This window comes from Pempheris klunzingeri, chromosome 19 (assembly GCF_042242105.1).
Source record: "Pempheris klunzingeri isolate RE-2024b chromosome 19, fPemKlu1.hap1, whole genome shotgun sequence".
Taxonomy (NCBI): domain Eukaryota; kingdom Metazoa; phylum Chordata; class Actinopteri; order Acropomatiformes; family Pempheridae; genus Pempheris; species Pempheris klunzingeri.
In genome coordinates this window covers 21,616,333-21,642,991 of record NC_092030.1, presented here as the reverse complement: position 1 = coordinate 21,642,991, position 26,659 = coordinate 21,616,333, and the positions used below count along the sequence as shown (strand labels likewise).

General features: G+C 45.8%; 1 protein-coding gene across 1 annotated transcript; it reads left to right on the top strand.

Annotated features, from left to right (window-relative positions):
• Window positions 1–982: 982 nt before the first annotated feature.
• LOC139219263 (brevican core protein-like) lies at window positions 983–25,080 on the top strand. The gene is made up of 13 exons (XM_070851073.1): window positions 983–1,048; window positions 1,118–1,409; window positions 3,851–4,025; window positions 4,556–4,683; window positions 5,311–5,607; window positions 14,697–14,702; window positions 16,037–16,150; window positions 16,257–16,370; window positions 20,673–20,831; window positions 22,575–22,657; window positions 23,869–24,013; window positions 24,564–24,746; window positions 24,845–25,080. The coding sequence occupies exons 1-13, from the start codon at window positions 983–985 to the stop codon at window positions 25,078–25,080; spliced, it is 1,998 nt and encodes a 665-aa protein (XP_070707174.1).
• The last annotated feature ends 1,579 nt before the right edge of the window (window positions 25,081–26,659 follow it).

Genomic DNA, 26,659 nt, shown 5'->3' with positions numbered 1-26,659 from the left:
GCAGGCTGTGTCGAGATGATCCCACTCGTCCTCACACACCTGCTCTGCCTGCTGTGTGTGTGCGCCGCTCGTCCTCAGCCAGGTGAGTCCAGTCCTGCAGGAAGTCTCAAGTCCTCCGTCGACGTAATAACACACAGGAGCCAGATCTCAGGGCCAAGAGTGATTATTAGTCCGGCACAAGACTGAACACATGCGTCCCTGCAAACCACAGGTGTCTCTATCCCAGTGGGGACTACTGATTAATATACTGCAGCTGAAGGATATTAACTGATCCCTCAGATCCCTCAGATCCCTGAGATCCCTGATCTTAACCATCAATCAACAAATGTTTTTACACAACATCATTTAGAAAACATTGTTCTTCTAGTGGGGCCCAGTGAATTATTTAATTACTTAATCTAAACTTTATTCTAACCCTTAATCTAAACCTTAATCTAATCCTTACCTAATCCTTATTTAACCTTAAATCTAACCCCTAATCTAAACCTTAGTCTAACCTCTAATCTAATCCTTAGGTTAGGCTGAGTAGACGTTTAAAGTGACAAAAAAAATACTAAAGTGGAGTTTAGTAGTAATAGTACTGCAGTAGTTGTACTAGTTAGTACTAGTTAGTACCACTTGGTGTATCATATATAATATATCATATACTGTCTGATCTTGATGCTGATGCTGATGCTGATCCTGATCTTGATCCTGATGCTGATCCTGATCCTGATGCTGATCCTGATGCTGATCCTGATCTTGATGCTGATGCTGATCCTGATCATGATGCTGATGCTGATCTTGATGCTGATCTTGATGCTGATCCTGATGCTGATCCTGATCTTGATCCTGATGCTGATCCTGATCCTGATGCTGATCCTGATCTTGATGCTGATGCTGATCCTGATCCTGATGCTGATCCTGATGCTGATCCTGATCTTGATCCTGATGCTGATCCTGATGCTGATCCTGTCTTCCAGCTCCGCCGTGCTCCATGAGGATGGAGACGAGCTCTCCGGCGAGCGGCTCTCTGTCCGGACGGGTGGTGCTGCCCTGCCACTTCTCCATACAGCCAGATCCCCCCAGCGGCTGCTCGCACACCCCCTCACACACCCCCTCGCACACCCCCTCACACACCACGCCCACGCCCGGACCTCGGTCCACGCCGGGGCCCGACGACCAGCTGAGGATCAAGTGGACGAAGCTGGAGGCGCAGGGGGAGAAGGTGGTGCTGGTGTCCCAGGAGGGGGCGGTGAAGGTGGGGCAGGAGTACAGGAGCAGGGTGTCGGTGCCCAGCTACCCGCTGTCGGTCGGGGACGCCTCCCTCATCATAACCCGTCTCAGGGCGAGCGACGCGGGGCTTTACCGCTGTGAGGTCATGCACGGGATGGAAGACACCCAGGACACCGTCAGCCTCAACGTCACTGGTGAGTAAAACAAGCGCACGCTGCCAATTCTCAGCTTTTATTGGTGGAGTTAATGGTCAATATGAAGAAGCTACAAACTGGATCCAGATGTGTGAAGCTGGCCGAGACTTCACTGCTGCTGTCGAAGCAGAAGCTGCAAAAGTATTATTCAAGTCTGGTATTTCTCCTGGTGTCTGAGTGACTGGTAGGTGGTGAAAGTGTTGGAACTGGTCCAGTAGATCACCTCAGCCAGCAGCCACCAAACGGGCTGCAATGGCTGCAACGTGATCCTTTGGGACAACTGCACCTGATCACAGTAGGTCCACTAAAAGAACTTGTTTGATCCACTGACAGCTGTTATATCGCTCTCTGCACACACACCAGACTACATTCACAAAAACAGGGATTTTAGCTCACAGAACACAGGAGTTCACTGTGCTACCACTGCCTCAATCATTGGACTAACACATTAGTTTGGACCCAAAGTCACATTGAGTCACACCAAAGTCTCACAATAATACAAACAAACTAACTGATCAAAGCAGCAGCAGAGCAGCAGCTCCTGTGTCCTGTTCTCTAAAATCCCTGTTTTAGTGAATGTAGTCTGGTGTGTGTGCTGTTTGTGGTTAAACCAAAAGGATCTTCCAGGTCTCTCTCTGTAGGGATCCTTTCCATGATGCTGTCACACACTTAGAATAACACTCTGAGCCTGTCAGTGGATCAAACAAGCTCTTTTAGTGGACCTACTGTGATCAGGTGCAGTTGTCCCAAAGGATCACGTTGCAGCCATTGCAGCCCGTTTGGTGTCTGCTGGCTGAGGTGATCTACTGGACCAGTTCCAACACTTTTACTACCTACCAGTCACTCAGACACCAGGATGTGGACAGAGAGGACCCAGGGTTAAATATACCTGAGAGCCTGGATCCTTCAGGGTGCACAGAAGACCAGGTAAACAAGTGATTTATCTACTTATATAAATAGCAGTTTGTATGAAAGGTCTCGGCTGTTTAACACACCGTCTGGTAGTAAATGTCACAGAGTTCATGCAGTGGAAACGCTGTGGGGACAAATATGTGACAACTGAGCCAGGCCACAGATTCCACATTATCACTGAACAGGACTCTTTGTCGGGGGGATCTGGACAAAGACGCTGCCTATGAGTGACACACAACTCTCCATTTAACATCCTCCTGAGCCTCTGCCAGAACGCCCTCGCTGACGGTATAATAATCCTCCCGTCCAGCTGAAAATAAAGGACCTAATGACGCCGGACAACAGATACATATAGTCTGAGGATGACAGCTGAAATTACTGGCTGGCTTGTGTTTCTCTTTACTGTCGAATAATGAGCTGGACTTTCTATCGCGGCGGATATTCGGTTTCTGTCAGGGGTGAATCTTTAGGGTCATATAATGTCCACAGGAGAGGACGTACCTACCTGCTGCGTCCCATCATGTCAGGGCAGCCACAAAGATGCTAGCTTCCACTTTAAAAGGTTAGTTTAGATAAAGGTTAGTTTAGATAAAGGTTAGTTTGAAGTGTACAGACGCTCAGCAGGAAAACACAGTTTAGCCTCCTAAAAAAGGCCCACCTGAGAAAATAAACATCATTTTAAGTCTACATTGTGTTTAGCTCTTCAAACCCACCAGACTCCATTGAGAAAAACAGCAATTTTACTCCGCAGAGCACAAGTTGCTGGTCTGCCGCTGCCTCGATCAACAGACTAACTCATTAGCTCGGATCAGATTTAATGTCATTTAAAACACTGAAGTCAGACGACAACACACACAAACTAACTGACCTATTGAGGCAGCAGACAGACAGCTCCTGTGTTCTGTGAGGTAAAATGACTGATTTTGTCAATGGAGTCTGGTGAGAACGGCTTGAGTTCAGACGATGGAGGACCTCAGGCAAGCAGACTTCAAACCATCCAAACTGTCCCATTAATGGCACATAATCCTCCTGAATGTTGAAAGCTTTGAAGGGACAGTACAGTATCAATACACAGATAATATTAGAAATAGAATAGAAATGAACAAAACTCCTTAAGATCAAAATGGTAAATTTAATATCTCTGAGTTTCTGAGATTAAAGTCGTAAATTTCTGCCAAAAACAAAAATTTCTGGGGGAAAAATAAACTAATAAATGTGAATATTGACTTGGATGATAAAATAATTTATTTGCAAGAACAAAATTCTGAATTTCCGCAATTAAAGCAGCTAATTTATGAGAAAAACTGTTTATCTTTTTGTTTGTTTTGTCTTGAAATTGAAATACAAGTTTAGTGATTAAAACATACCTGTGATTTTTAGCCCCTAAACAAAACCATTCTCATCTAATCCACCGTCACGTAAACGAACAGAAATCTGTGTGATCGTTTATTTGTTAAAGAAATATATTTAATGAGAATACAGGAAAAAGAAAAGCAGGAAGAACTGTAAAGTCTCCGATCTCCCTCCAGGTGTCGTGTTTCACTACAGAGCCAACACCAGCCGCTACACTCTGGATTATCCTGCCGCCGTGGGGGCGTGTCTCTCTGCCGGCGCCGCCATCGCCACACCTGAACAACTGACGGCGGCCTTCGAGGACGGCTTCGACCAGTGTGACGCCGGCTGGCTCGCCGACCAGTCGGTCAGGTGTGTGTTAACACCGCAGAAACCTCCAGTCCATTAAAGTTTCTCATGTTATTTTGAGATATGAGTCATTATTTTTAGTTTCTCATTGTTTTGTCAATTTCTCTTATTTCAAATAATGTTCTTGTCAAGTTTCTTGTTATTTTGTAATATTAAATCTTCTAATATTAAATTTCTTATTACGTTATGAATGTTTTCCAGTATTTTTAGATATAAAGTCATTATTTTGAGTTTTGTTATTCTGAGATACTAAAACATTATTTTGAGAACTATTCTTCTTATTTTATGAAAGTTTTTCATTATTTTGACAAACTTTCACCTTATTTTGGGAGTGATTTTCATTATTTTGAGAAGTTTTCTTCTTATTTCCAGGTACTGAGCCACTATTTACTTTACTTACAGGATCTTTTTTCATCACATTGGCTGAAATGAGCTTCCATAAGCTCTGCCTCTTGAAACAAGTTTAAAATATCTGTTTCCAAATGAGTCTGTTTAAATTCTTTGTGCTGCTTTTTATTTTGTGTTTTTTCCAGATATCCAATCACAGTGCCCCGTGCGGGCTGTGCAGGCAACCTGCTGAACAGGCCGGGCGTCAGATCGTACGGCGTCCGCGACCCCACGGAGGAATACGACGTATACTGCTACGTAGATAAACTACACGGTAAATACGCTTGTTTGATCCACTGACAGGCTCAGAGTGTTATTCTAAGTGTGTGACAGCATCATGGAAAGGATCCCTACAGAGAGAGACCTGGAAGATCCTTTTGGTTTAACCACAAACAGCACACACACCAGACTACATTCACTAAAACAGGGATTTTAGAGAACAGAACATAGGAACTGCTGCTGCCTCCATCAGTCAGTGCGTTTGTGTTATTGTGTGAATTTGGTGATTTAAAAGGTTAGTTCAGATCCAACACAATATGTTTGTAACACACAATACCACAAGCAAAATAACTGATGGAGGCAAAAGTAGAATAGCAACTCCTGTGTTCTGTGGCATAAAATTAGTACTTTTATGAATGGAGTTTGGTGGCTTTGAAGACGGCATTATAACTGCTACTTCTGGCTAAACAGAAAGGATCCTACAGGTGTATCTCTGCAGGGATCTTTTCAGTTTTATAAAATGGGAAAAGTCGAGACAAATAATCCAGTCAGTACCAAAAAACAATCTTAAGTTTATTTAATAATCACACAATTAAGTTTAATTATCAGATCCTTTCCTGTGACTTGTAAAGAAACTACGTACTAAACCTTTAATGTACTCTCTCCCTCTCTCTCTGTGAAGGTGAGGTCTTCTATCCTCCTTCTCTCACCAACAAACTCACCTTCCAGCAGGCGAGTGTGGAGTGTGAGAAGCACGAGGCCGTGTTGGCGTCGCCCGGTCAGCTGTTCGCGGCCTGGAGGGCGGGGCTCAACCGCTGCGACTACTCCTGGCTGTCCGACGGCAGCGTCCGCTACCCCGTCACCGTCCCCCGGCCTCAGTGCGGCGGAGGCCTGCTGGGCGTCCGCACGCTCTACAAGTATGAAAACCAAACCGGCTACCCGGACCCCGGCGAGCAGCACGGCGCTTTCTGCTTCAAGGGTAAGACGGGATTCAGGGGAGGGGGAACAAGGCTGCAGGGGATGTTCAGGTCCTGTGAGGGGTCACGGGGTCACAGTGATGAGCTGCATCTGAATCTGTAGCTGGATTTTCTCTACGATTTCTCTGAAGAGGGAAACTTCTCCGACATGTTCCAGAGCAAAGGGGGAGAAATGAAGTGACTAAATATGTCTTTTTATGGTCTGACCTCTATCAGCAAGACGTCAGTGCCTCCAAAACTACACGACTGTGTGTTTGGACAGTTGTAGGTAAAAGAAAAAGAAAAGAAAGAACAAACAAAAATGCAGAGAAATATTTCAAGATTAAAATGATAAAACTCTTTTCCAAGTTCAAAGTGGTCGATTTCCAAGAAAGAATCGTCAGAAGAGTCGTTTTTCTGTTTCCTCGTCCTTCTCCTTGATGGAGTCGTCCACTGCAGGCAGAATACACAGTGAGCGGCGGCGTCAGTGGCGTGATGAGGTCGATCAAACCGTACACAGAGAAGCCATGTGGCTCCGTGACGGGAAAAACCTTTTCCTCTAAATTTGTGCCTCTGATTCGGTCTCATGGTTAAAGGAAAACGACGCTGACAGTTGGTAGGAAACAGGAAGTGAACCTCTTCCTCTTCCTCTTCCCCCCACTAGAGGGCGCCGTCACATGATAAAAACATGTGAACGTTGTTTACTCATCATTCGCGGGAGCGTCTGATGCTGCTGGAGGGAAAGTGTTGTTTTTCTAGATCGATTAAAGGTACTAAATTATAATAATATTAAATAATATATATTATAATATTAAAGATACTGTAAATGAAGTAAAAACCTCATTATCAAACTAATTTACCAGCTGTTAGCCTGCTGCTGTTGTTAGCTTCCATGCTAACTAGCTTTGGACCACAGCAGGTGTAGAGTGACGGCTTTCTATCAGAAACAGCTTCAGAGTCACTGAGGACGTTAGTTTGTCTTTGGTTCACGTTAAAACAGAGACGATCCACTTAAGCATCACTTCCTGTATCTGTGTCATGTGGGTTTAAAGCTCAAAGCTAGTTAGCATGGAAGCTAACAACAACACCTGAACAGCAGCTGACTACAACCTCCAGTCAGACTGATATTAAACACTAAACAGCTTTAGTTGCTGTTAATTGATGTTAAACAGTTAACGAAGCCGCCGGACGCTCACAACGAGGCGACCACGCCCACAGGAAGTGAGTCATCTTCATTATTAGAGGATCTTTGGCTAAGCGTCGTGCAGACAGACTCACCTGTCACGACCACGATCGACCGATTGGTTCGGCTCCTTCGTGCAGCTTCACATCGACCAATCAGTTATTGTCTTTGGCTTCGTCTGGTTTAATCTGAATAATTTCAGGAGGCGCGAGGGGATAAAAATATCCAACATTTCACAAGACACGGCGTCTAAAGTGGAAGATGCTTTGGATGCTTTCCTGCGCGGTGAATCATCTTGAGGTCAGAGTTATGTGCAGCCTCTTTGGAGTCTTTCTGTAAGCAGGTATCTGCAGATTCACTGGTCTCCTCCCCTTTTCTCAGCCTGGGCACAGATTCAGGTCATGGAGCTGCAGGCCGACCCCCCCCCCCCCCCCCCCCCCCCCCCCCCCCCCACCCACCCACCCCCCCCCCCCCCACCCACCACCACCACCACCACCACCACCCCCCATCACAGACACAGAACGTCACCTCGCTACATAAACGCTGAGGTGTGTTGCGGCGCTAAGCGTGTGGAAGTGTCAGCAGAGACCAAAACCAGCGGTCAGACGCAGACGAGAGGAGAGTAAACTCCCTCTGGCCTGTTTTTATGAGGGGAAAACCCAAGTCATGCACTCTAACACAGATACAGCAGAAAGGGGACAAGTCCCTGAAGCTTCGCAGCTCGACCCTGCCCAAACACAGACGGTGGAAAAGAAAAGAGGAGGGATCTACTTTTCCCACAAGTAACATCACCATTAAAACGCACTCAAAGCACACACACACAGTTTCAAACCAGAGTTCAGCTCAGTCAGAAGCAGCCGTGCAGCACAGGAACCCATTATGCTCTTCGAGTATGATTCCTCACAGATGATATAATTGCGAGCAGTCACATGTTCTGGCAGCGTGGAGGTACTTTCTGAAGCTTAAAGCTGTGTGATGTGTCCTGCCAAGCTGTGAGTGAGGTGGCAGAGCTGTGGGGGAGGCAGAGAGAGAGAGGGGGGGAGAGAGGGGTAATGTACAGCGGAGTGAGTGACAGCGTGAGGACAGACCCCAGCCCCGCCAGATGACTGCAGCTCGCCAAACACATGACATCATATCTGTCGGGGCGGGGCCGAGGCCAGGGTCGGCTCGTCCCCGGAGACTGCAGGCAGCGAACACCTTTAGCATGAAGAAACAGTAACATCCCCTAAGTAAGAGAACTGTCAGACTGCTCTGGTACAAGTAATAGTCCTACTTAAAGGGTCATTCTGGTGTTTTTAAACCTGGGCCCTATTGGTAGGTACAGAAAGTGTTGGAGAGACCTGGAAGATCCTTTTGGTTTAACCACAAACAGCCGTTATATCGCTCTCTGCACACACACCAGACTCCATTCACTAAAACAGGGATTTTATGTCTAAGAACACGGGAGTTGCTGGTCCACTGCTGCCTTTATCAGTTAGTCTGTTTGTGTTATTGTGTGACTTTGGTGTTTTAAATGGTTTGTCTGGATGCCACACAATGTTTATGTAACACACAATAGCACAAATAAAGTAGCGGTAAACCAGCAACTCCTGTGTTTTTTCTGACAGGTAAAATAACTGTTTTTGTCAATGGAGTCTGGTGGTGTTAGAAAGAGTGCTAAAATGTCTGCTTCTGGTGAAATAAAAAGGATCTTACAGGCACTGCAAGCACAAAGTGTTCATCATTACATTGTATTTCATAATCTTATTAAATATTTTGAATGTAAAAGCCCTCTCTGAAAGAGTAGCTGCACTCAGTACATAGAAGTATAAAGTAGAATATGATGGAAGTAGTCAAGTGAAGCATCAAATAAACCTGGAAAAGAGTGGAAAATTGAGAGGGAGAAGGAGAAAAGGGGAACCCCACCTACCCTGGCCGTCCGTCCATACGTGTCCCTGACAGCTGGGGGGGTGGGGGGAGGCCAATTAGGTCTGGTTTATTAAAGCATTATGTCAGTGACGTTCAAAGCTCTGCTGCTTACTCCCAAGACGCCAACTACATGAAGTCAGCACTCAGAGCTGCACAAAGGAGAGCATTGTGTTTCCTGCCCCCCCCCTCTCATATGGTATATATTCCACCATAATGAGATATAAATCTTCACTAGCATCACAGCCCGTTTCTGAAGAGGCCTTTGCAACAAAAGCCTGATCGGAAACGTAAACATGTTTGGAGAGAGAAGAAGAAGAAGAAGAAGAAGAAGAAGAAGATGGATTCGCTCCCATCCAGGCCTCCGTAGTTCACGTCTGTTGCTGCTCTGACGCCACCGACTGTTTTATTTCTGACGGCTGACTTCATGTTTCAAAAATCCCAGCTGCTGCATGTCCTTTTATAGCCCGCTGCAAGCTAGCGGCGGTCTGGCGGCGTCGGCGTCGTCAGCGTTTCCCAGATAATACCGTTTTTTTAATGAGTCACAACGACACTGATTCATTCTGTAAACATTTTCTCTGGGATGTAACTGATGTGATCTCTGCCGGGCTGCGAATACCTCGCAGAGCTCTGCTGTAGTTCACTGAGATTTAGTGCAGATGTTCATGTTCCCCAGAGGATGAACTACACGGAGTTTAGTGCTCCAGATCAGTTTATGAGCAGGATAACATGGATTTCTGTTTCCTCCTCTGTGTTCCCGTCTCTTGCAGCCAAACTACCAGAGCCGACCACCACGAGTCCCCCGACGACCCCGGCGGAGGGCAGCACCACCGAGGGCCCCCGCACGCCGACGCCCGGGCCGCTGTTTGTGCCCGAAAGAGCTGAGATTCAGACAAACACTCCGGAGAGGCCGCACACGGCCTCGACGGTCCAGCACGGCGCCCCTCGCACACAGTCAGACCTCACCACGACCCCCGTGACCCCCACGGCCACGTTTGACGACTATGACGTCAAAGACTTCAGCTCCTCGCTCGGGGTCCACGCGGTGCCAGAGAGAGGAGACATCTTGTTCCCCATGCAGCTCCCTCCTCTGCCCACCACCAGCTCGCAGCCCGAGCACCTCGACATCTCCCAGGGGGGGACGGCGGGGTCGGGCCGAGGGGAGAGCAGCGGCAGCGGGGAGGGAGGCAGCAGCGATGACAGTTCAGGTGGGGCGGAGGTGGTCACCACTCCGGTGTGGGTGGAAACCACATCGAGTCCAAGCTGGCGCCCGGAGGCCGCCGCCGGGTCGGAGCGGTCGACGCCATCAGGGGTTCCCCGGGTCAGCCCGGACCACGTCACCCCGCCGGACGCCCCCACTCCAGGACCGGGCCTCCCAGTCGGGCCCGGAGAGGTGGGACAACAACCCGCGGTGGTTTTTAAAGAGGACGTCACCCCCGGCACCGCCCTGACCTTTGACCTCGACCAATCAGCGGCCGCTCCTTTGGACAGGAACTCGTCGGCGAAGCCACCCTTCCACCTCATCATCGTCAACGTGCAAGACCGAAACCAGTCAGGTGAGTCAGAAAGAGAGAAAACAAAATCAACATCAGTTTAAATCTGAACTATATTTAGTTTTTACATCGTTATCACACGGCTCCTTCTGACTGGGAACTTTCTCTCCTCAAACACACCAGACTCCATTGAAAAAAACAGCGATTTTAGCTCACAGAACACAGGAGTTGCTGCTCTGCTGCTGCCTGCATCAGTTAGTTAGTATGTTTGTTTTGTTGTCTGTCTGTGGTGTTTTGAGTTGTGGCTTGTGCTCCGCAAAGTTAAATTACTATTTTTGTCAATGGAGTCTGGTGGAGTATTCAAGTTTTTTTCTTGTAATTTTACCACCTTAATCTCAGAAATTCTGATTGTTTTTTGTTGGAAATGTATGACTTTATCATCTCAGAGAATATTCAAGTTAGAGTTTTTTTCCTCATAAATTTGTGACTTTTCCTTGAAATATAACCCCCCTCCCCCAGCTTTGTAACTTCTTTTGCTTAACGCTGTAGGAGCTCAGACAACCACACTCCAAAAAACCCAAACTGTCCCTTTAAGTCTTCAGATCCAGTCGCTGCCAATCATTCTTATAAAGACTGTTTTAAACATGACGTAATGGACGTCCTCGTGGGATTTGTGTGGTTGTTTATGTTAAATTTGAGATTAAAAAAAGAGCCATTCCTTCTCCCAGGACAATCTAATGCTTCAGAGAGGTAGAAATTCAGAATTTAACATAAAATCCTCCTGTTTTTACACAAAAGTTTTGAAGTAAACTCCACTGTGCTCTAACACATCGGTGCTGCTGGCTGTCTTTCCTCTTGTATTTGCTGTATTTCCCTCTTTGGGACCCGACAGTCTCACATTTCAAGCGAAGCTGTTCGCTCTGTCAGCGTGAACATTTATCTCACAGAGTGACCTCATGTTCGTGCTGTCAGAGGTCGGACTGTAAGCCGCTCGTGTGTGTTTGCTCCCCGAGGACAAGCCTGATGTTCAGTCACCTTTTTCTATACGTGTGCCGACACAAACACACACTGATGTGGAAAGTTATGAAGTCAGTCGTCTCTGCTCGCTAAACGAGCTCTAAACACATCACGAGTAGTCAAATACATCAGAGCTAATGACTCTTGTTTCTTTTGGTCTGAAAGTCGACAGCAACCACAGATTGTTCACCTTTTATTGTCTCCGGGGAGCTGCTGATGAGAGTTCACTAACGTTTTAAGACCAAGGTTTCAGTTTAAAGAACTGTAGGAATGTTGTTTCAGCTCCAGAGTCTCGTCCGATATTTATTTTGTTATATTTTTGGCAGTTAATTTAACTTTTAAGCAAGGCTGTTAATCTGAGCCCTTTTGTCAGGCTTGGAAGAACTGCACCACACAAAGTATCATGCATTATGGAAAGGATCCCTACAGAGAGAGACCTGGAAGATCCTTTTGGTTTAACCACAAACAGCCGTTATATCGCTCTCTGCACACACACCAGACTACATTCACTAAAATAGAAATTTAACCTCACAGAATTTGGGACTTGCTGGTCTATCGCTGCGTCGATCTGTTAGTTTGTTTGTGTTATTGTGCATTTTATTGGGTTTTTACAAAGTTTGTTTTGATCCAAACTTATGTGTTAAGACACCAAAGTCATAGCAACTAGACTAGCAACTCTGTGTTCTGTGAGGTAAAATCCCTGTTTTAGTGAATGTAGTCTGGTGTGTGTGCAGAGAGCGATATAACGGCTGTTTGTGGTTAAACCAAAAGGATCTTCCTACCTACTTTGATCGATTGTTTCATAGGTGTCAGCTGAGGTGACCTATTGGACCAGTTCCAACACTTTTACTACCTAACCGTCATTTAGACACCAGGATATTTAGGACTTTTGGTTTGGTTGATGCTACAGACACGTTCTGGTCAGCATTAGAAATGTATTGATCAACATAAAGCTAAAACACGACCTCTCTCTCGGTTCAGTGTCTCAGCTGTTTATGTACATTGTGTCTGATGTTTATTAGAAGCAGCCACGGTGTGTATCTGGGCGGTTAAGTGCCGGTCGGTGCTGCAGGCGGCTCTCTAACAATGCACGCCTGTGTGTCCATTAAGACTTTATGGTACACATGGAAGCTATATCGTGGGAACTGGGGCAAAGAAAGCACGATGCAAACAGAGCCCTGAGCACGGGTACCTTTATTTTGTGTGAGGACGAACAGAAACACACCAAGTTTAACTGGTTAACCTGCGTTAGCCACAACATGTCGGTCAAAAAGGCCTCTGTGTGACTCTGAACTTGATCCCCAACCAAACAGGAAGTTTTCATTAAAACACTCAATGCTTCAATTTTCCTAATTTCCCCGAGACGTGGCAGCAGAGCGTCGGTGGGCCTCACACAGACCAGTGGTGATATATTACCTGCAACTGAATACGCCCTCAGCATTTCAATAATAAACAGGGCTCCTGGAGGATGGCACCACTGGGCTGGGGGGCCACAAACACAGGAGCACTGGTGTTTTAGTCAGTGTGTGTGTGTGTGTGTGTGTGTGTGTGTGTGTGTGTGTGTGTGTGTGTGTGTGTGTGTGTGTGTGTGTGTGTGTGTGTGTGTGTGTGTGTGTGTGTGTGTGTGGCCCCTACACCAAACCCCCCCATCACATTTAGTAATTCTGGGGCCCTGAAGCCACATTGAGGATGTTGCTGAGGTGGAGAGTAACTAAGTACAAGTTCTGTACTGTAATATTTGGGGAAATTCAGAAGAGTTAAATGAGAAATGTGGTGCCAATAACTGCACCTGATCACAGTAGGTCCACTAAAAGAGCTTGTTTGATCCACTGACAGGCTCAGAGTGTTATTCTAAGTGTGTGACAGCATCATGGAAAGGATCCCTACAGAGAGAGACCTGGAAGATCCTTTTGGTTTAACCACAAACAGCACACACACCAGACTACATTCACTAAAACAGGGATTTTAGAACACAGGACCTGCTGGTCTGCTGCTGCCTCCATCAGTTAATTTGTGAATTTTGTGTTTAATAGGTTTCTTTCAGATCCAACACAGTATTTTTGTAACACACAACAACAGAAACAAACTAACAGATTGAGACCAGACAAACCAGACATGACTGAATCTATTGATCAGTTGCCTCTATGAAGGAAAACACATTTATAGAATTCAAAGTAAAGAACTGAAGAAAAGGAATCAGCTGTAGTTTTATTACAGATACAGAAATATAAAATTCACACATCATCATGTTGTCGAGGTTCATCATTCAGTAAATAAACAAACAGAATAAATAGTCACTTTTCTGTCCGTCTCTAGTCGACCACATCCTGGACATCCTGAACCAGCCTGTGAAGGCCCTCGACGGCCCCCAGTCCCACTTCCCTCAGATCACTGACCTCTCCCGGGTGACCAGCGAGGCCGTCCAGGGCAGCGGAGACGTGGACCCTCTGGAGCCCTCTCCCGTCGACCTCCCTCCGGCCATCAGCTTCGTCAATGGGAAACACGAGGTACCATCTATTCACTAGAGTATCTGATTAACACAGAACTCTGGGTTCAGATATTGTGTAGTTTTCTCCATCACGTGTCCTGTTTGACAGCACTGTATTCTCTAAGTTAAACGAGAGCTTGTAGGTAGTACAAGTGTTGGAACTGGTCTAGTAGATCACCTCAGCCAGCAGCCACCAAACGGGCTGCAATGACTGCAACGTGATCCTTTGGCACAACTGCACCTGATCACAGTAGGTCCACTAAAAGAGCTTGTTTGATCCACTGACAGGCTCAGAGTGTTATTCTGACACCAGACTCCATTGACAAAAACAGTAATTTAACCTAGCAGAACATTGAAGTCTGCTGCTGCCTCAATCAGTTAGTTTGTTGTTATTTTATGCTACACAAATATTATGTTGGATCCAAACTAACCCTTTAAAACACCAAACTCATACAGTGACACAAACAGACTGACTGATGGAGGCAGCAGCAGACCAGCAGCTCCTGTGTTCTGTTCTCTAAAATCCCTGTTTTTATGAATGTAGTCTGGTGTGTGTGCTGTTTGTGGTTAAACCAAAAGGATCTTCCAGGTCTCTCTCTGTAGGGATCCTTTCCATGATGCTGTCACACACTTAGAATAACACTCTTTAGTGGGCCTACTTTGTTGGCTGAGGTGATCTACTGGACCAGTTCCAACACTTTTAGTACCTACCAGTCCTTCAGACACCAGGATGTGAACAGATCATAGTCATCGACCTTCTGTCCTGATCCATTCAGGTGACGTTTGAGACGAAGCTGCCGGAGGAAGCCAGGGGGGATCAGTTTGAGACGGCCACTCCAGTCCGGGTCGGTGAGGCGGAGGAAGTAGAGGAAACGGAGGAGAGCGTGACGCCGTTTGACCACAGCGCCATAGAAATCCAGACCGGGGAGACGCCCACGGAGGAACCCAGTGATGCTGTGGCTACAGGCTCGGGCAGCGAGGCCCACAGGGTCCCTGACGTCCTCACTGGCTTAGTTAAAACTGAAGAACCAGGTGATGAGACCACAACGAGAAGCACCATCACATCACCAGCACCCACCACACCATCGGGCCCCGTCTCCCCCGGTGTCTCCAAGCCCGACATTGACATCGAAGGGTCTACGAGTCGCTGCACCGACGACGAGACCGGTTGCGCTCATGAAGGCTCTGCAGGCGACGCTCTGCCCACCCCGGCTGCGGGGAGTCAGTCCAGCGTGATGACGGATGAGGCAGAAATCGGAGGCACGGAGCTTCCTACTTTAATCCCCGACACACAGTCACCGAAAACCACCACCCAGACCCAGAGGGAGGACGTGGAAGGTTCTGCCTCTGGAGAAGACGAGGCTTCGGGACAGGACGTTTACCCACCAGAGAAGCCCACATTCACCAGTACGCCACCACCCACTTTTTCCTCCCTGCACACCCAGCAGCCTCAGCCAGCAGCAGGTACTCAAGCCACAGAGGTGCCGGTGGTTTTACCGCCTGTGGACACGGTCGCAGAGACGGGCTCAGGTGCAGAGCAGCTGTCCGGAGAGCGGGAGGATCCTGGGGAGCAGGGTGGTCCGGCTGCCCTTCCTACTGAGGTCACTCTTACTGTTTTACCAGATGTGGCAGCTGTGACTTTCGGAGACCAAACCACACTCACCGCAGACATTAAAACCTCCACCTTCCCGCCCCTCGCCGCCGCAGATGATAAGAAACATCCCGTCAGTACGACCACGAGCCCCACCGAGCTTCACCGAGACCAGACCGAGCCGCGCACGCAGCCCGCAAACCGGCCGACGCTTCCCACCACGTCGCCCCTGTTCACCTTCGACCACAGCCCCCACTCCATCCCGCAGTGGGCCCTCATCCCTGACCCCGGGGCCACCCCTCTACCGGAGGACGAGTTTCCACACTATGACAGAGAAATAGTCCCCTCTCTGGTGGAGGGGCGCCCTCCGATTCCAGAGGAGACCCCGGCCACCGAGCAGCCGGAGAGCGGCACCGATTCAGCTTATTCTGTGGAGGCGAGCACTGTGAACACCAGAGGTACACCAGCTTCATTATCAGAGCTTCAGCCTGTAGATACCTCAGAGGTGCAAACGTCACAGCAGCATGTTTAACTTTGTGCTCCAGTAAGTGCAATGACACTTTTTCCAGTGTTTTTTTTGCATCCTAGCAAGATAAGATAAGATAAGAAAAGATAAGATAAGATAAGATAAGATAAGATAAGATAAGATAAGATAAGGGCACACATACGACAAAATAATGAATATATTAGAGTAAAAAATGATCACTAAGGTGCTAAAACCAAATGTGCAGCCATAAATGCAGCAGGTTGACGGTAGGTTCATTGTGTTTTTTAGACCTCCTGCCTTGCTCCACCAGTTTTTGTCAAAATGGAGGCTCCTGCTACAAAAAGGAAGCACAAAATATCTGCGTCTGTGCACCTGGATACACTGGGCAGTACTGTGAGACAGGTACACACACCTACACACACACACACACACACACACACACACCGTATTGACCCCGTACTGACAGACGGACCATGTGGGATAATGCAGGCTTGTGTTGTGTCTGCAGATGTTGACGAGTGCCAGTCGAACCCGTGTCTGAATGGAGCCACCTGTCAGGACGGAGTCGGCGGCTTCACCTGTCTCTGCCTGCCCAGCTATGCAGGAGAGCTGTGTGAACAAGGTGAGCGGTCACAGAACCACACTGGTGCTGCAGTCTGAGCCATGAAAACAAGCGTAGAATCAAAAGAATCCAGGCTTTTCTTCCAACTTTGGTCTATTTTTATCGTTTTGTGGAGGAATTTACGTTAATTTGACATGTTTGCAGGTGAAAATGTGGTAAAATCCATCAGTAACAACTGAATCACAATGATTAGTGGATTTTAGATTTGCACCACTGAACAATATCAAGAGATCTGAGAGCTATCGTAGCTTGTTAGCTGTTTGTTAGCTTGTTCTACCACAAATTATGCAGTTTTTATTGTGTTTTTCCAGTTTTGTTGTGGAAATCTTTTAGGCAGTAATGACACAGGAGTCAATGGTACAAATACGTCTTTTGAATATCTGTGAACTCATTGTACCACTAGCTAACTGTCAGTTAGCATGCTCGTTAGCATGCTAACTGACAGTTAGCATGCTCGTTAGCTGCGTTGCACCATCCACTTTTATTTAACCTCCTCTGGTTTAGTAAATACTTTTATGTGGACATATTTTTAGACATTAATTAGACAGGAGTCAATGGTACAAATACATCTGTTGAATAAACTGTAAGCTTATTGCACTGCTAGCTAACTGTCAGTTAGCACGCTCATTAGCTAAGAGAGCTACTGTGATTGACTCGCACTAGCTTGTGTTAGCAGTTAGCTCTCCAGACTCTTGGCCTTTGAAACAAACAGCTTCACCTACATATCTGCAATTTAGCCGTCTGTTTATGTCTCAGGCGGTTTGGTGTCGTAATAATCTGGTCATTCTGGACTTGCTAGTGTCGTCCATTTTGTATTGGCAAAGGAAACGGTGGTTCACCTCATTATTCCCTGAGTTTGACTTTTCGGTGTAAAATCACTCAGGTCATTGTGAAGCTCATAGATCAGACCAAAGGACCACGGGCACTCGGTTAACTTCCAGTTCAGTCCCCCACTAACTTGAACAGGGTTTAAAGGATTTACTTTCCAAATATCATCAGAGCAAATGGATCAAATGCTCATAATAAAAAGAGTCGTTAAGCAGGGGTTGTGATGTTTGCATGCAACTGGTGCATTTTCCTAAATGCCCCCTGCAGGAGGACAATGCTCGGCCTGCAGTGCTCCACACGGGTCAAATCTTTACGTTTTTCACACGCAATTTTTATCTTAACACCTTTATTTTGGGGTCAAACTGAATGTGAGCTCACCTGAAATGTTGGTAATGATCCTTTAATGAACAGTAAAGCAGTGCACACAGCAGTACTTATAGTAATATAGTATAGTATAGTAATCACAGCAGGTCAGTTGGTCTGAAAATGGCTGTTTCCAATCTGTCTGCTGACTTTACAGACTTATTATCACTGACAGTGACGGTCAAAGCTACAAAAACAAAACCCAAGTTGGTAAATCAGAGCGAACGTGCATGATTCAGTGCACACAGGTGGATGCAGGCTGCAGGCTTACAGTGGTGGTGTCCTCCAGCTCTGGGCGTCGGCTCCTCTGCAGATTAGTTCCAGCTTCCCGTCCAATATTTCTGCCATTACTCAGCAAGTAATCGACATTCAGGCATCCAAACAGACCCTTAGGATTAATGTTTTCCATGAAAATGTACCAGCTTTCAGAGAATTTCTGATGTCTTTCCCAGTGTTCTTTAAGCAAAAGTAATGTGTTATTATGTTTTTAAAAAGAAATGATAAGGCCATATTCCCTGTTTATAGCCAGGTTTGGTTGTTATTGTAACGTCGTAACACTGGACTAATTTACTGACAGATTTAATAGGCAGGGTGAAAAATGAATTGTTAAAGTTTTGTTTGTTTTGTCAGTGAATGAAAATAAGTTCTTCAATTATTTAGGGATGAGTGCTAATAAATCAAACAGGAAACATATAAGGAGCTTTTAATGTTCTTAATGCTGTTGGCTAGCAGTTGATTCACTAACTCACCACAACCTTACAGATAAATGTAAAGTGAAATATGTACATCTCAAATGTACAGAAGAAAACCACAAACAGATGTTACAGCTCCAGTTTTTGTCAAAGTCACCAGATTCCTTTGAGAAAAATAGGAGTTTTACCTCACAGAACATAAAACACGCTGCCTTCATCAGCTAGTTTGTTTGCATTAGTGTGTGTGACACAATTATTGTGTTGGATCAGGACGAACCCTTTGAAACACCAAAGTCACCCAATAACACAAACTAACTAACTGATGGAGGCAGCAGCAGAGCAGCAGCTCCTGTGTCCTGTTCTCTAAAATCCCTGTTTTAGTGAATGTAGTCTGGTGTGTGTGCAGAGAGCGATATAACGGCTGTTTGTGGTTAAACCAGAAGGATCTTCCAGGTCTCTCCCTTCCACCAGTCATTTAGACACCAGAATATGTACAAATAGGTGTAAAAACACTAAATTCTCCATTTTAAGTTCAGTAAATGTGTTTAGTTGCTTTCCTCCGCTGCTTAAAGCTCTTACCGGGTTACATATTCATATTTCATCACACGATAAATGCTTTTCTCTCCAATCTTTGCAGTACTGTTTTGACCTCTTCTGGTAAATCCTTGCTAGAAGGTGGAGTGAGCATAAAGTGTAACTCCCCAATTCCCAGAGTGCAGGGTGTTTCCATGTGCACGATCCATGCGTGCAGCATGTATGGCGTGTGCACGGCGTCATGTACACAGTTAGATGTGAGCTATGCACAGGCGTGCTGTGTATTCTGTCCATCCTGATACATGCAGCAGGAGATAGAAAGACACAGCTGTCCTCTCGGAGCTTTCAGCCAGTGGAAATAAGGAGGAAAAAACAGATAATTGGCTCTTGCCGGAAAGCTTTTGCAGCTGTGTGGCATTGAATCAGTGGTAAACGCTGCCTCCTTCATCTTCTGTTTGTTTAGGCTGATTCTGTGCTCTGCTCTTTCGCCAGAAGGAGAGTCACGAATTAAAGCTCTGCATTTATTAGAGAGCCCGGAGGCCTCACCTGACCCTCCAGGTGGCCGCACAGTGGAGTTATTAAGACGAGGGCGGGCTGACGCTAGCTCATACCCCGAAGCCTCGACAGCAACTTTCCATCACGGCTTCGTTGGCACACAAGTTGTTCTGAAGCCTCCGATACAAACCAGGCATTGTTTACCGAGTCTGACAAAGCAGAGAGCTGATTATGTGGCTTAAAGTCATCGTATGTGGAGCTAAATGTGTGTGTGTGTGTGTGTGTGTGTGTTAATGGAGGCTTGTGAGGGTTAATGAAGTCTGACTGTGTGTTATTGAGCTCATTCAGCGAAGGGGGCCTTTATCCCCCAGCTGGACCTCGGCGCTCTGTCTCCGTCTCGGCCTCTTTGGCCTCCACAACAGAGTCAGATGAGAAATAAACAAATCAAAGTTATTGTGCAGCTGCAGTGCGTTCACTGTTACAGCAGCGATGGTCCAAAGCAACTCTGGGCAGCTATATATTTATATATAGAAGTATAAACTCTTGTTCTGCACGTTAGAATCACTTTGTGCAATAATTCAAATACATACGCTGCCATTAATTCTGCATACATATTCTTATTGTTACCATTCTTGCTTTTAAAGATTTATTTCTCAGTGTTATTATCACACTGTTGTAATGTTTTGTAGTATGATGCACATATTTTTACATACTCTCTATATATATATTGTTGTTATATACATAAGGGATATCGAACAGCAAACCGGTCATTATTGCAAAAATCATCCTGAAGGGGTTTGTTTTGCAGTAATGTCACTGCTAGTGGGACATCATCCCGCTTTTTACATGGCTTCATACTAAAGAAATTGACAATTTGACACAAAATACTAACTTGAAAATGATTTTACTGCTGCTAAATTAAAGGGCAACAATATTTTAAACCATCACCAGACTCCATTGAATAAAAGAGCAATTTTACCTTGCAGAATACAGGGTTTGACTATCTACTGCTGCCTCGATCAATTAGTTTGTTTGTGTTATTGTGTGACCTTGGTGTGTTTTTTAAGGGTTAGTTTGGATGTAACATAATATTAATGGAACACACTAACAAAAACAAACTTAATGATCGAGGCAGCAGTAAACCAGCAACTCCTGCGTTCTGCAAGGTAAAAGTACTGTTTTTTTAAATGGAGTCTGGTTTGTTTGAAGAGAGCGCTATAACGGCTGTTTCTGGTCTATTTCTGTACGGATCCTTTCCACTTTAACGTATTATTTATTTGACTTTTTTTTATAATTTCTCTATGCTTGTATGTATATAACTAGTAGATAATGAGAGCAGCTTGTCGTTCGTTAACAGTTAATTAATGGTTTATTTCCTCCCTGGCTGCAGACACAGAGGTTTGTGGGTTTGGATGGCAGAAGTTTCAGTCTCACTGCTACAAGTACTTCACCCACCGCCGGACCTGGGACGCCGCTGAGAGGGAGTGCCGGCTGCACGGCGCCCACCTGGCCAGCATCCTGTCACAGGAGGAGCAGCTGTTCGTCAACCGTAAGTCTGAGGCGAAGCCCCGCCCCCTCCAGTGGACTGCCATGAGGCCTTAGCTTAGAAAAAATCACACGTTTGGTCTTTTTGATTAGATATTTTCTCAGTCTGAGACTTCAGCACTTTTACACCAAACTGACTTTCTTGAATTACAAAATTGTCGCTTTTTTTTTATTCTCTTGCCGTTGACCGAACATATTTTTTCCAAAATGGTCCCATGGTGGTCCACTGGCAGGGGGAGGGATCATCCAGCGCAGTCATCAGGTCAAACATGTACTTGGTTTTATGACCAAATACTAAAGACAGTCCCATTACTACGTCCCAACATGCTAAACTAAGATGATGAATATACCTGCTTAGCATGAGCGTGTTAGCATGCTAACTTTAGCATTTAGCTCACAGCCTCACAGAGCTAGCTAGCTAGCATGTCCGTGGGCTTGTTTTAACCTTTCTGTAGCTTTCGCCATCATCGCCACCAGCCGTCCCAACATTTTACTGGTTAAAGCTTCAGTCTCGAAGATCTCCGCTTTGTTCTGTTTGGCGGCACCTGTGGCGAGAAGTAGTAATTGCAGGTGTTTGTTTTTTTTTAGCTTTAGATTTGCACTTGATTTTGAGGTATCAGTCATCAATCTTTATTTTGTTCGATGATATTAACTCACAACTCAGCAGAAACGGGAGAAAACAGCACCGCCAGGTTCCGCCTAGCCTCTCTGACGGTCTGATGGATGCCACTTGTGATTTTTCCTGGGAATGTCGACATGAGATTATCTCTTTCTCACACCGGATTCTTCTGTAAAGCTCCCAGGGCAAAGCTCCCAATCCAGTTTTGTTTTTTAATGGTTCATTGTGCCTTCACTGATGAGCTGAACTCAAGTATCTTTATCTAGTCTTTAAAGCAACTTCCCGTCAGTACACTTGAAGAGAGCAGCGTGTTTGGAAACAGGCCCGTCGTATCTCTGCTGCAGTCCACTGACGAGTGTTAGTGAAATCAGATGAAGTCGTTTAAACAGTCGATTAAAGCTGACTGTGTTGAGCAACATGCAGACATGTCTCTCAGTTTATTGGGGAAATCTGCTGACTGAGACGAAATAGACTCGAGTCATTCCTGAAGGCAGCTCAGCCTGAACGGTTCCTCTCTTGTTTGTTCACACTCTTGATTATTCACCGCTGCTGCTGCTGCCACCCACATGTTGAAACCACAAATTTGTGAAACAGAATCAACTCACTGTCAGACCCTCAGACGTTTGTGTAGCAACAATCCTGATCATATGCTTCCATCTGTGGGGGTTAAATTAAACGGCAACTCCAAGATTTAAAACCATCACCAGACTCCATTGAAAAAAATGGCAATTTTACCTGGCGGAGCATGGATGGTCGCTGCCTTAATCGATTAGTTTGTTTGTGTTATTGTGTGACTTTACTGTTTTTTAAGGGTTAGTTCAGATGCAACAGAATATTTTTTGACCACACAATAACACAAACACACTAATCGATCAAGGCAGCTGTAGACAAGCAACTCCTGTGTTCTGAGATGTAAAATCACTGTTTTTGTCAATGGAGTTTGGTGCATTAGAGGAAACCGACATAACAGCTGTTTCTGGTCAAACAGAAAGGATCTATCTCTAAAGGGATCCTCTTCATACTGTTGTCAGACATTTAGAGACCAAAGTATATTCATGTAGGGCCCTTGTCTTAAAACACTGATGTTACCCTTTAACCTACAGACTGTGATGTGTTCTGCCCCTGCAGGTCTGGGCAGTGACTACCAGTGGCTCGGCCTCAATGACAAGATGTTTGAGAGAGACTTCAGATGGACTGACGGCAAGCCAATGGTAAGACAATAGCCAGACCTCCTCTCCACTGTGCTGGGGAGAGACCTGCCTGAACCACCACCTCCTGACCGAGCGCTGCACTCATCTGTGTGTTCCTTAGTCATGATGACACATCCTCACACACATTGTTGTATCTGCTGGGAACGCTCAGCTGCTGAAGCATGTGAGCCGAGTTATGCAGTGAAATCGGGGCCTGAAATCTGATGCTGGGGAGACTCTGCTGTCGTAATGTGTTATCATTCAGAGTGGAGGCACGCCCTTACTGGGGGGAAGTTTGTCTCATGTTTGGGAGTCAGCGGCTGCACAATAGCATGCATGTAGATTTTATGGTCTTGTTTTTAAAGGGTAACCTGGGTCCTAATTGTGCATATTTTGTTGTCTAAATGACAGCCGTTATATGGCTCTCTGCACACACACCAGACTACATTCACTAAAACAGGGATTTTACCCTGCAGAACACAGGAGCTGCTGGTCTGCTGCTGCCTCCATCAGTTTGTTTGTTTCTGTTGTTGTGTAACTTAAGAGTCTAAACTGGCTTTAGTTCAGATCCAACACAATATTTGTGTAACACACAATAACACAAACAAACAAACTGATGGAGGCAGCAGCAGACCAGCAGCTCCTGTGTCCTGTTCTCTAAAATCCCTGTTTTAGTGAATGGAGTCTGGTGTGTGTGCAGAGAGCGATATAACGGCTGTTTGTGGTTAAACCAGAAGGATCTTCCAGGTCTCTCTCTGTAGAGACGTTTGGTGTCTGCTGGCTGAGGTGATCTACTGGACCAGTTCCAACACTTTTACTACCTACCAGTCACTCAGACACCAGGATATGTAAAAGTAGGACCCAGGGTTAAAAAAGTTCCCCTTTAAACACACTAAAGCAGCTTTGTGGAGCTACTGAAAGCCTCCGGTGTGTGTTGGTGTGTGTTGGTGTGTGTTGGTGTGTGTTGGTGTGTGTTGGTGTGTGTTGGTGTGTGTTGGTTGTCCCAGTAGCACCACTGTCTGCTCCGTCTGTGAATTACAGTCACATTTGTTGAATAAGCACCGTCTCCTCGTGGGGATAGGAGGTGGTTTCACAGCTCTTATACACACAGTGATTGTGGCAGGATAGCTGTGGAAAGCATCTTGAATTTCTCAGCATGACGTCGTCGTGGAAACCAGATGTTTATTGGGTGTTTCACAATAAAGTCGAATAATGAACATGTGTCCCGACAGCAATACGACTACTGGAGGCCGAACCAGCCGGACAGCTTCTTCCAGTCTGGAGAGGACTGTGTGGTGATGATCTGGCACGAGGGGGGGCAGTGGAACGACGTGCCCTGCAACTATCACCTGACCTTCACCTGCAAAAAGGGAACAGGTACGAACACAAACACACACGCCTGAGATTCAACGGGACAAATTCATGCACGGCGTCCCAGCCGGGGCTCAGAGGAACATTTGTCTGGAGGTGTGGAGCTTAAATGTGCATTTCTACATGTTGCATTATGGGAAATGTAGGATTTAGTGCTTTTACTGAGGACTAAACTCATACAGCACTAAGTTACTAGAGAACTAGAGAACTTCCTGCTCCGCCATCACCACAACTTCACTGTTTTCTCTTTCAGTCTCAGCGTTGTTTCTCATTAGGGGGAGGAGACCAAAAATGGAGCTAAAAGAGAGAGAGAATGTAAAATCACTGTTTTTGTTAATGGAGTTTGGTGCATTTGAAGACTCTGCTATAACAGCTGTTTCTGGTCAAACAGAAAGGATCTATCTCTAAAGGGATCCTTTTCATACTGTTGTCAGACATTTAGAGACCAAAGTATATTCATGTGGGGAGAGAATACTGGACTTAAATTCATTTTGTGGACACAAACACGACTTGAGATGGATGGTTAAAGTTAAATATCTCTGTTTCCTGCCGTCAGTCTCATGTGGGCAGCCGCCTGTGGTGAAGGACGCTCGTGTGTTTGGGGCCATGAAGCCTCGCTACGAGATCAACTCCCTGCTCCGCTACCACTGTAAACAGGGTTTCATCCAGAGACACACCCCCACCATACGCTGCCGCGCCAACGGCCAATGGGACGCCCCCAAAGTCACCTGCACGAGCCGTGAGTACCGACATTTAAAGAGCCGTGGTTAAGAGTCACGAGGCTGCACGGTGCGTCCAAACGTCGTTAACCGTAACTTCTCCATTCGTCTTCATCAGCAGCAACTTACCACAAGTCGTTCACCCTCCGGCGCCGCAACAACCAGAACAACGAGCAGCAGAACCGGCACTATAACCACCACATCCACCACGCCAAGAGTCACCAGAAGCACCACCAACACCAGGAGCAGCAGCAGCAGAGTGACAACGCCCTGCAGGACCTCTTCCAGAGTCGAGACCAGAGGGAGAAGCGCCATCAGCTCCAAACACACAACGAGGACCCGATGAGACACTGATGGGGTTTGTGGGTTCGCAAACCAGCTCAGCGGCGGCAGCCAAACACAGCCGGGCCAGCTCCGTCGGTCCAGAGGCATCGATAGACAGAGAGACGCTCTGAACTGTCTATCGATGGCTCTCAGAGGGACGAGGGACAAGTTTCACCAGCATCTTTTCATTCACACTCCAGCATCTGAACCGTAACACTAGTGAGACGTTTGAGTGTCGGCTCACTGATTAGATCGACGCTCTGAACAGGATGACTGGTGCCTTAAAAAACTAAATTCTCTACGTTTGGTCCGTCAGTGCATCTTATAAAGAGGTGAAGTTCATCCCCCTCCTGGTGGATCTGATTTCATTAAGACTGCACGGCCGTCAACGGCGGGAGACAAATAAAGTTTGGATCCTGTCGACTGTGAAGTGATCTTTTAGACCGTGTGTGATTCACTTCAAACAGATTTGAAAAGTTTTTTGTCTCTCGCCGTTGACAAACTTGTATATTCTTTCTGTAATAAGGTCCCACGGCGGTCCACCGGAGGGGGAGGAGCGTCCCCTCTCTGTTTTAAAGGTACCCTGTGGAGTTTATTTCACCTTCACTCTTTGTTTCTCGCCACAATGAGGTGATGCTTGGGGGGTGACGTCTTGTTTATAGCCAACACTGTTCGCTTTTAACTTCTGGTGACTGACTTAATGCTTCAGACCTCCGACCAGCAGGGGGCGATAAAACCTGCTTCACCTTATTGAAGAAAGACCCTTAAATAATCGATGTTTTCTGCTTCAATATTTTCCTTAAATTTCATTAAAAACGTCTAAAATTGAACACCCTGAACACAACGTTGCTCCACAGAACATCCACAGGATACCTTTAATAACAATAATAATGATAAATGGATCCAAACGGCACAAACGAACAAACACGTGGTTTATTTTTAGTTTTCCAGTAAGTTTGAGGATTTATTGAACACAGCTGATCAAACGTAAAGACCATGGATCACTTTAAATCATTATCAGAGTATCATAAACTTTTGTTATAATATGATAATAATAATAATTATCTAATAATTATAATAATTAAAAAACACGTCATCTAATACAGTTCACTCTCCGACCAGCAGGGGGCGATAACACCAGAGAGTTCTGGACCTTATTGACGAAAGCCCCTTTAATTAATTGATGCTTTTTCTGTCAATATTTGCCTTAATTTGATTGATTTGATTTTAAAACTCTTAAATCAAATTTGTGTTACGATGCAGGAACCCTGAATAAAACTCTGCTCCACAGCCTCTAAACTCCACCGGGTACCTTTAATAATAATAATAATAATATTAATAATAATAATGATAATAGAGGATCCATACGGCACATAACGAACAATGATATTGGATTCATCGCTTCAAATCATCATAAAACATTTCCAGGTTTTTCCGGTTTGTTGCCGCCTGTTTTTTTTTTTTCCGACTGATTTTCTGTGTAGATTTTTGTACAAAATGTTTATCTGAGAAAAGGTTTTGTGTTTTTTTTTTTAAAGGGAGCAGGTGAGATTTAAAGAGCGGCACACGCAGGATTCTGGATGTGTGCGATTAATTATAGGATTTCTCT

What these genes read in the sequence shown, in the direction of transcription:
- LOC139219263 (XM_070851073.1), top strand. Translation starts at nt 983, where the DNA reads ATGGAGACGAGCTCTCCGGCGAGCGGCTCTCTGTCCGGACGGGTGGTG. An exon ending in CGTCAGCCTCAACGTCACTG is followed by an intron (nt 1,410 to 3,850) that starts GTGAGTAAAACA and finishes ATCTCCCTCCAG; the next exon opens with GTGTCGTGTTTCACTACAGA. An exon ending in CAAAGTCACCTGCACGAGCC is followed by an intron (nt 24,747 to 24,844) that starts GTGAGTACCGAC and finishes CGTCTTCATCAG; the next exon opens with CAGCAACTTACCACAAGTCG.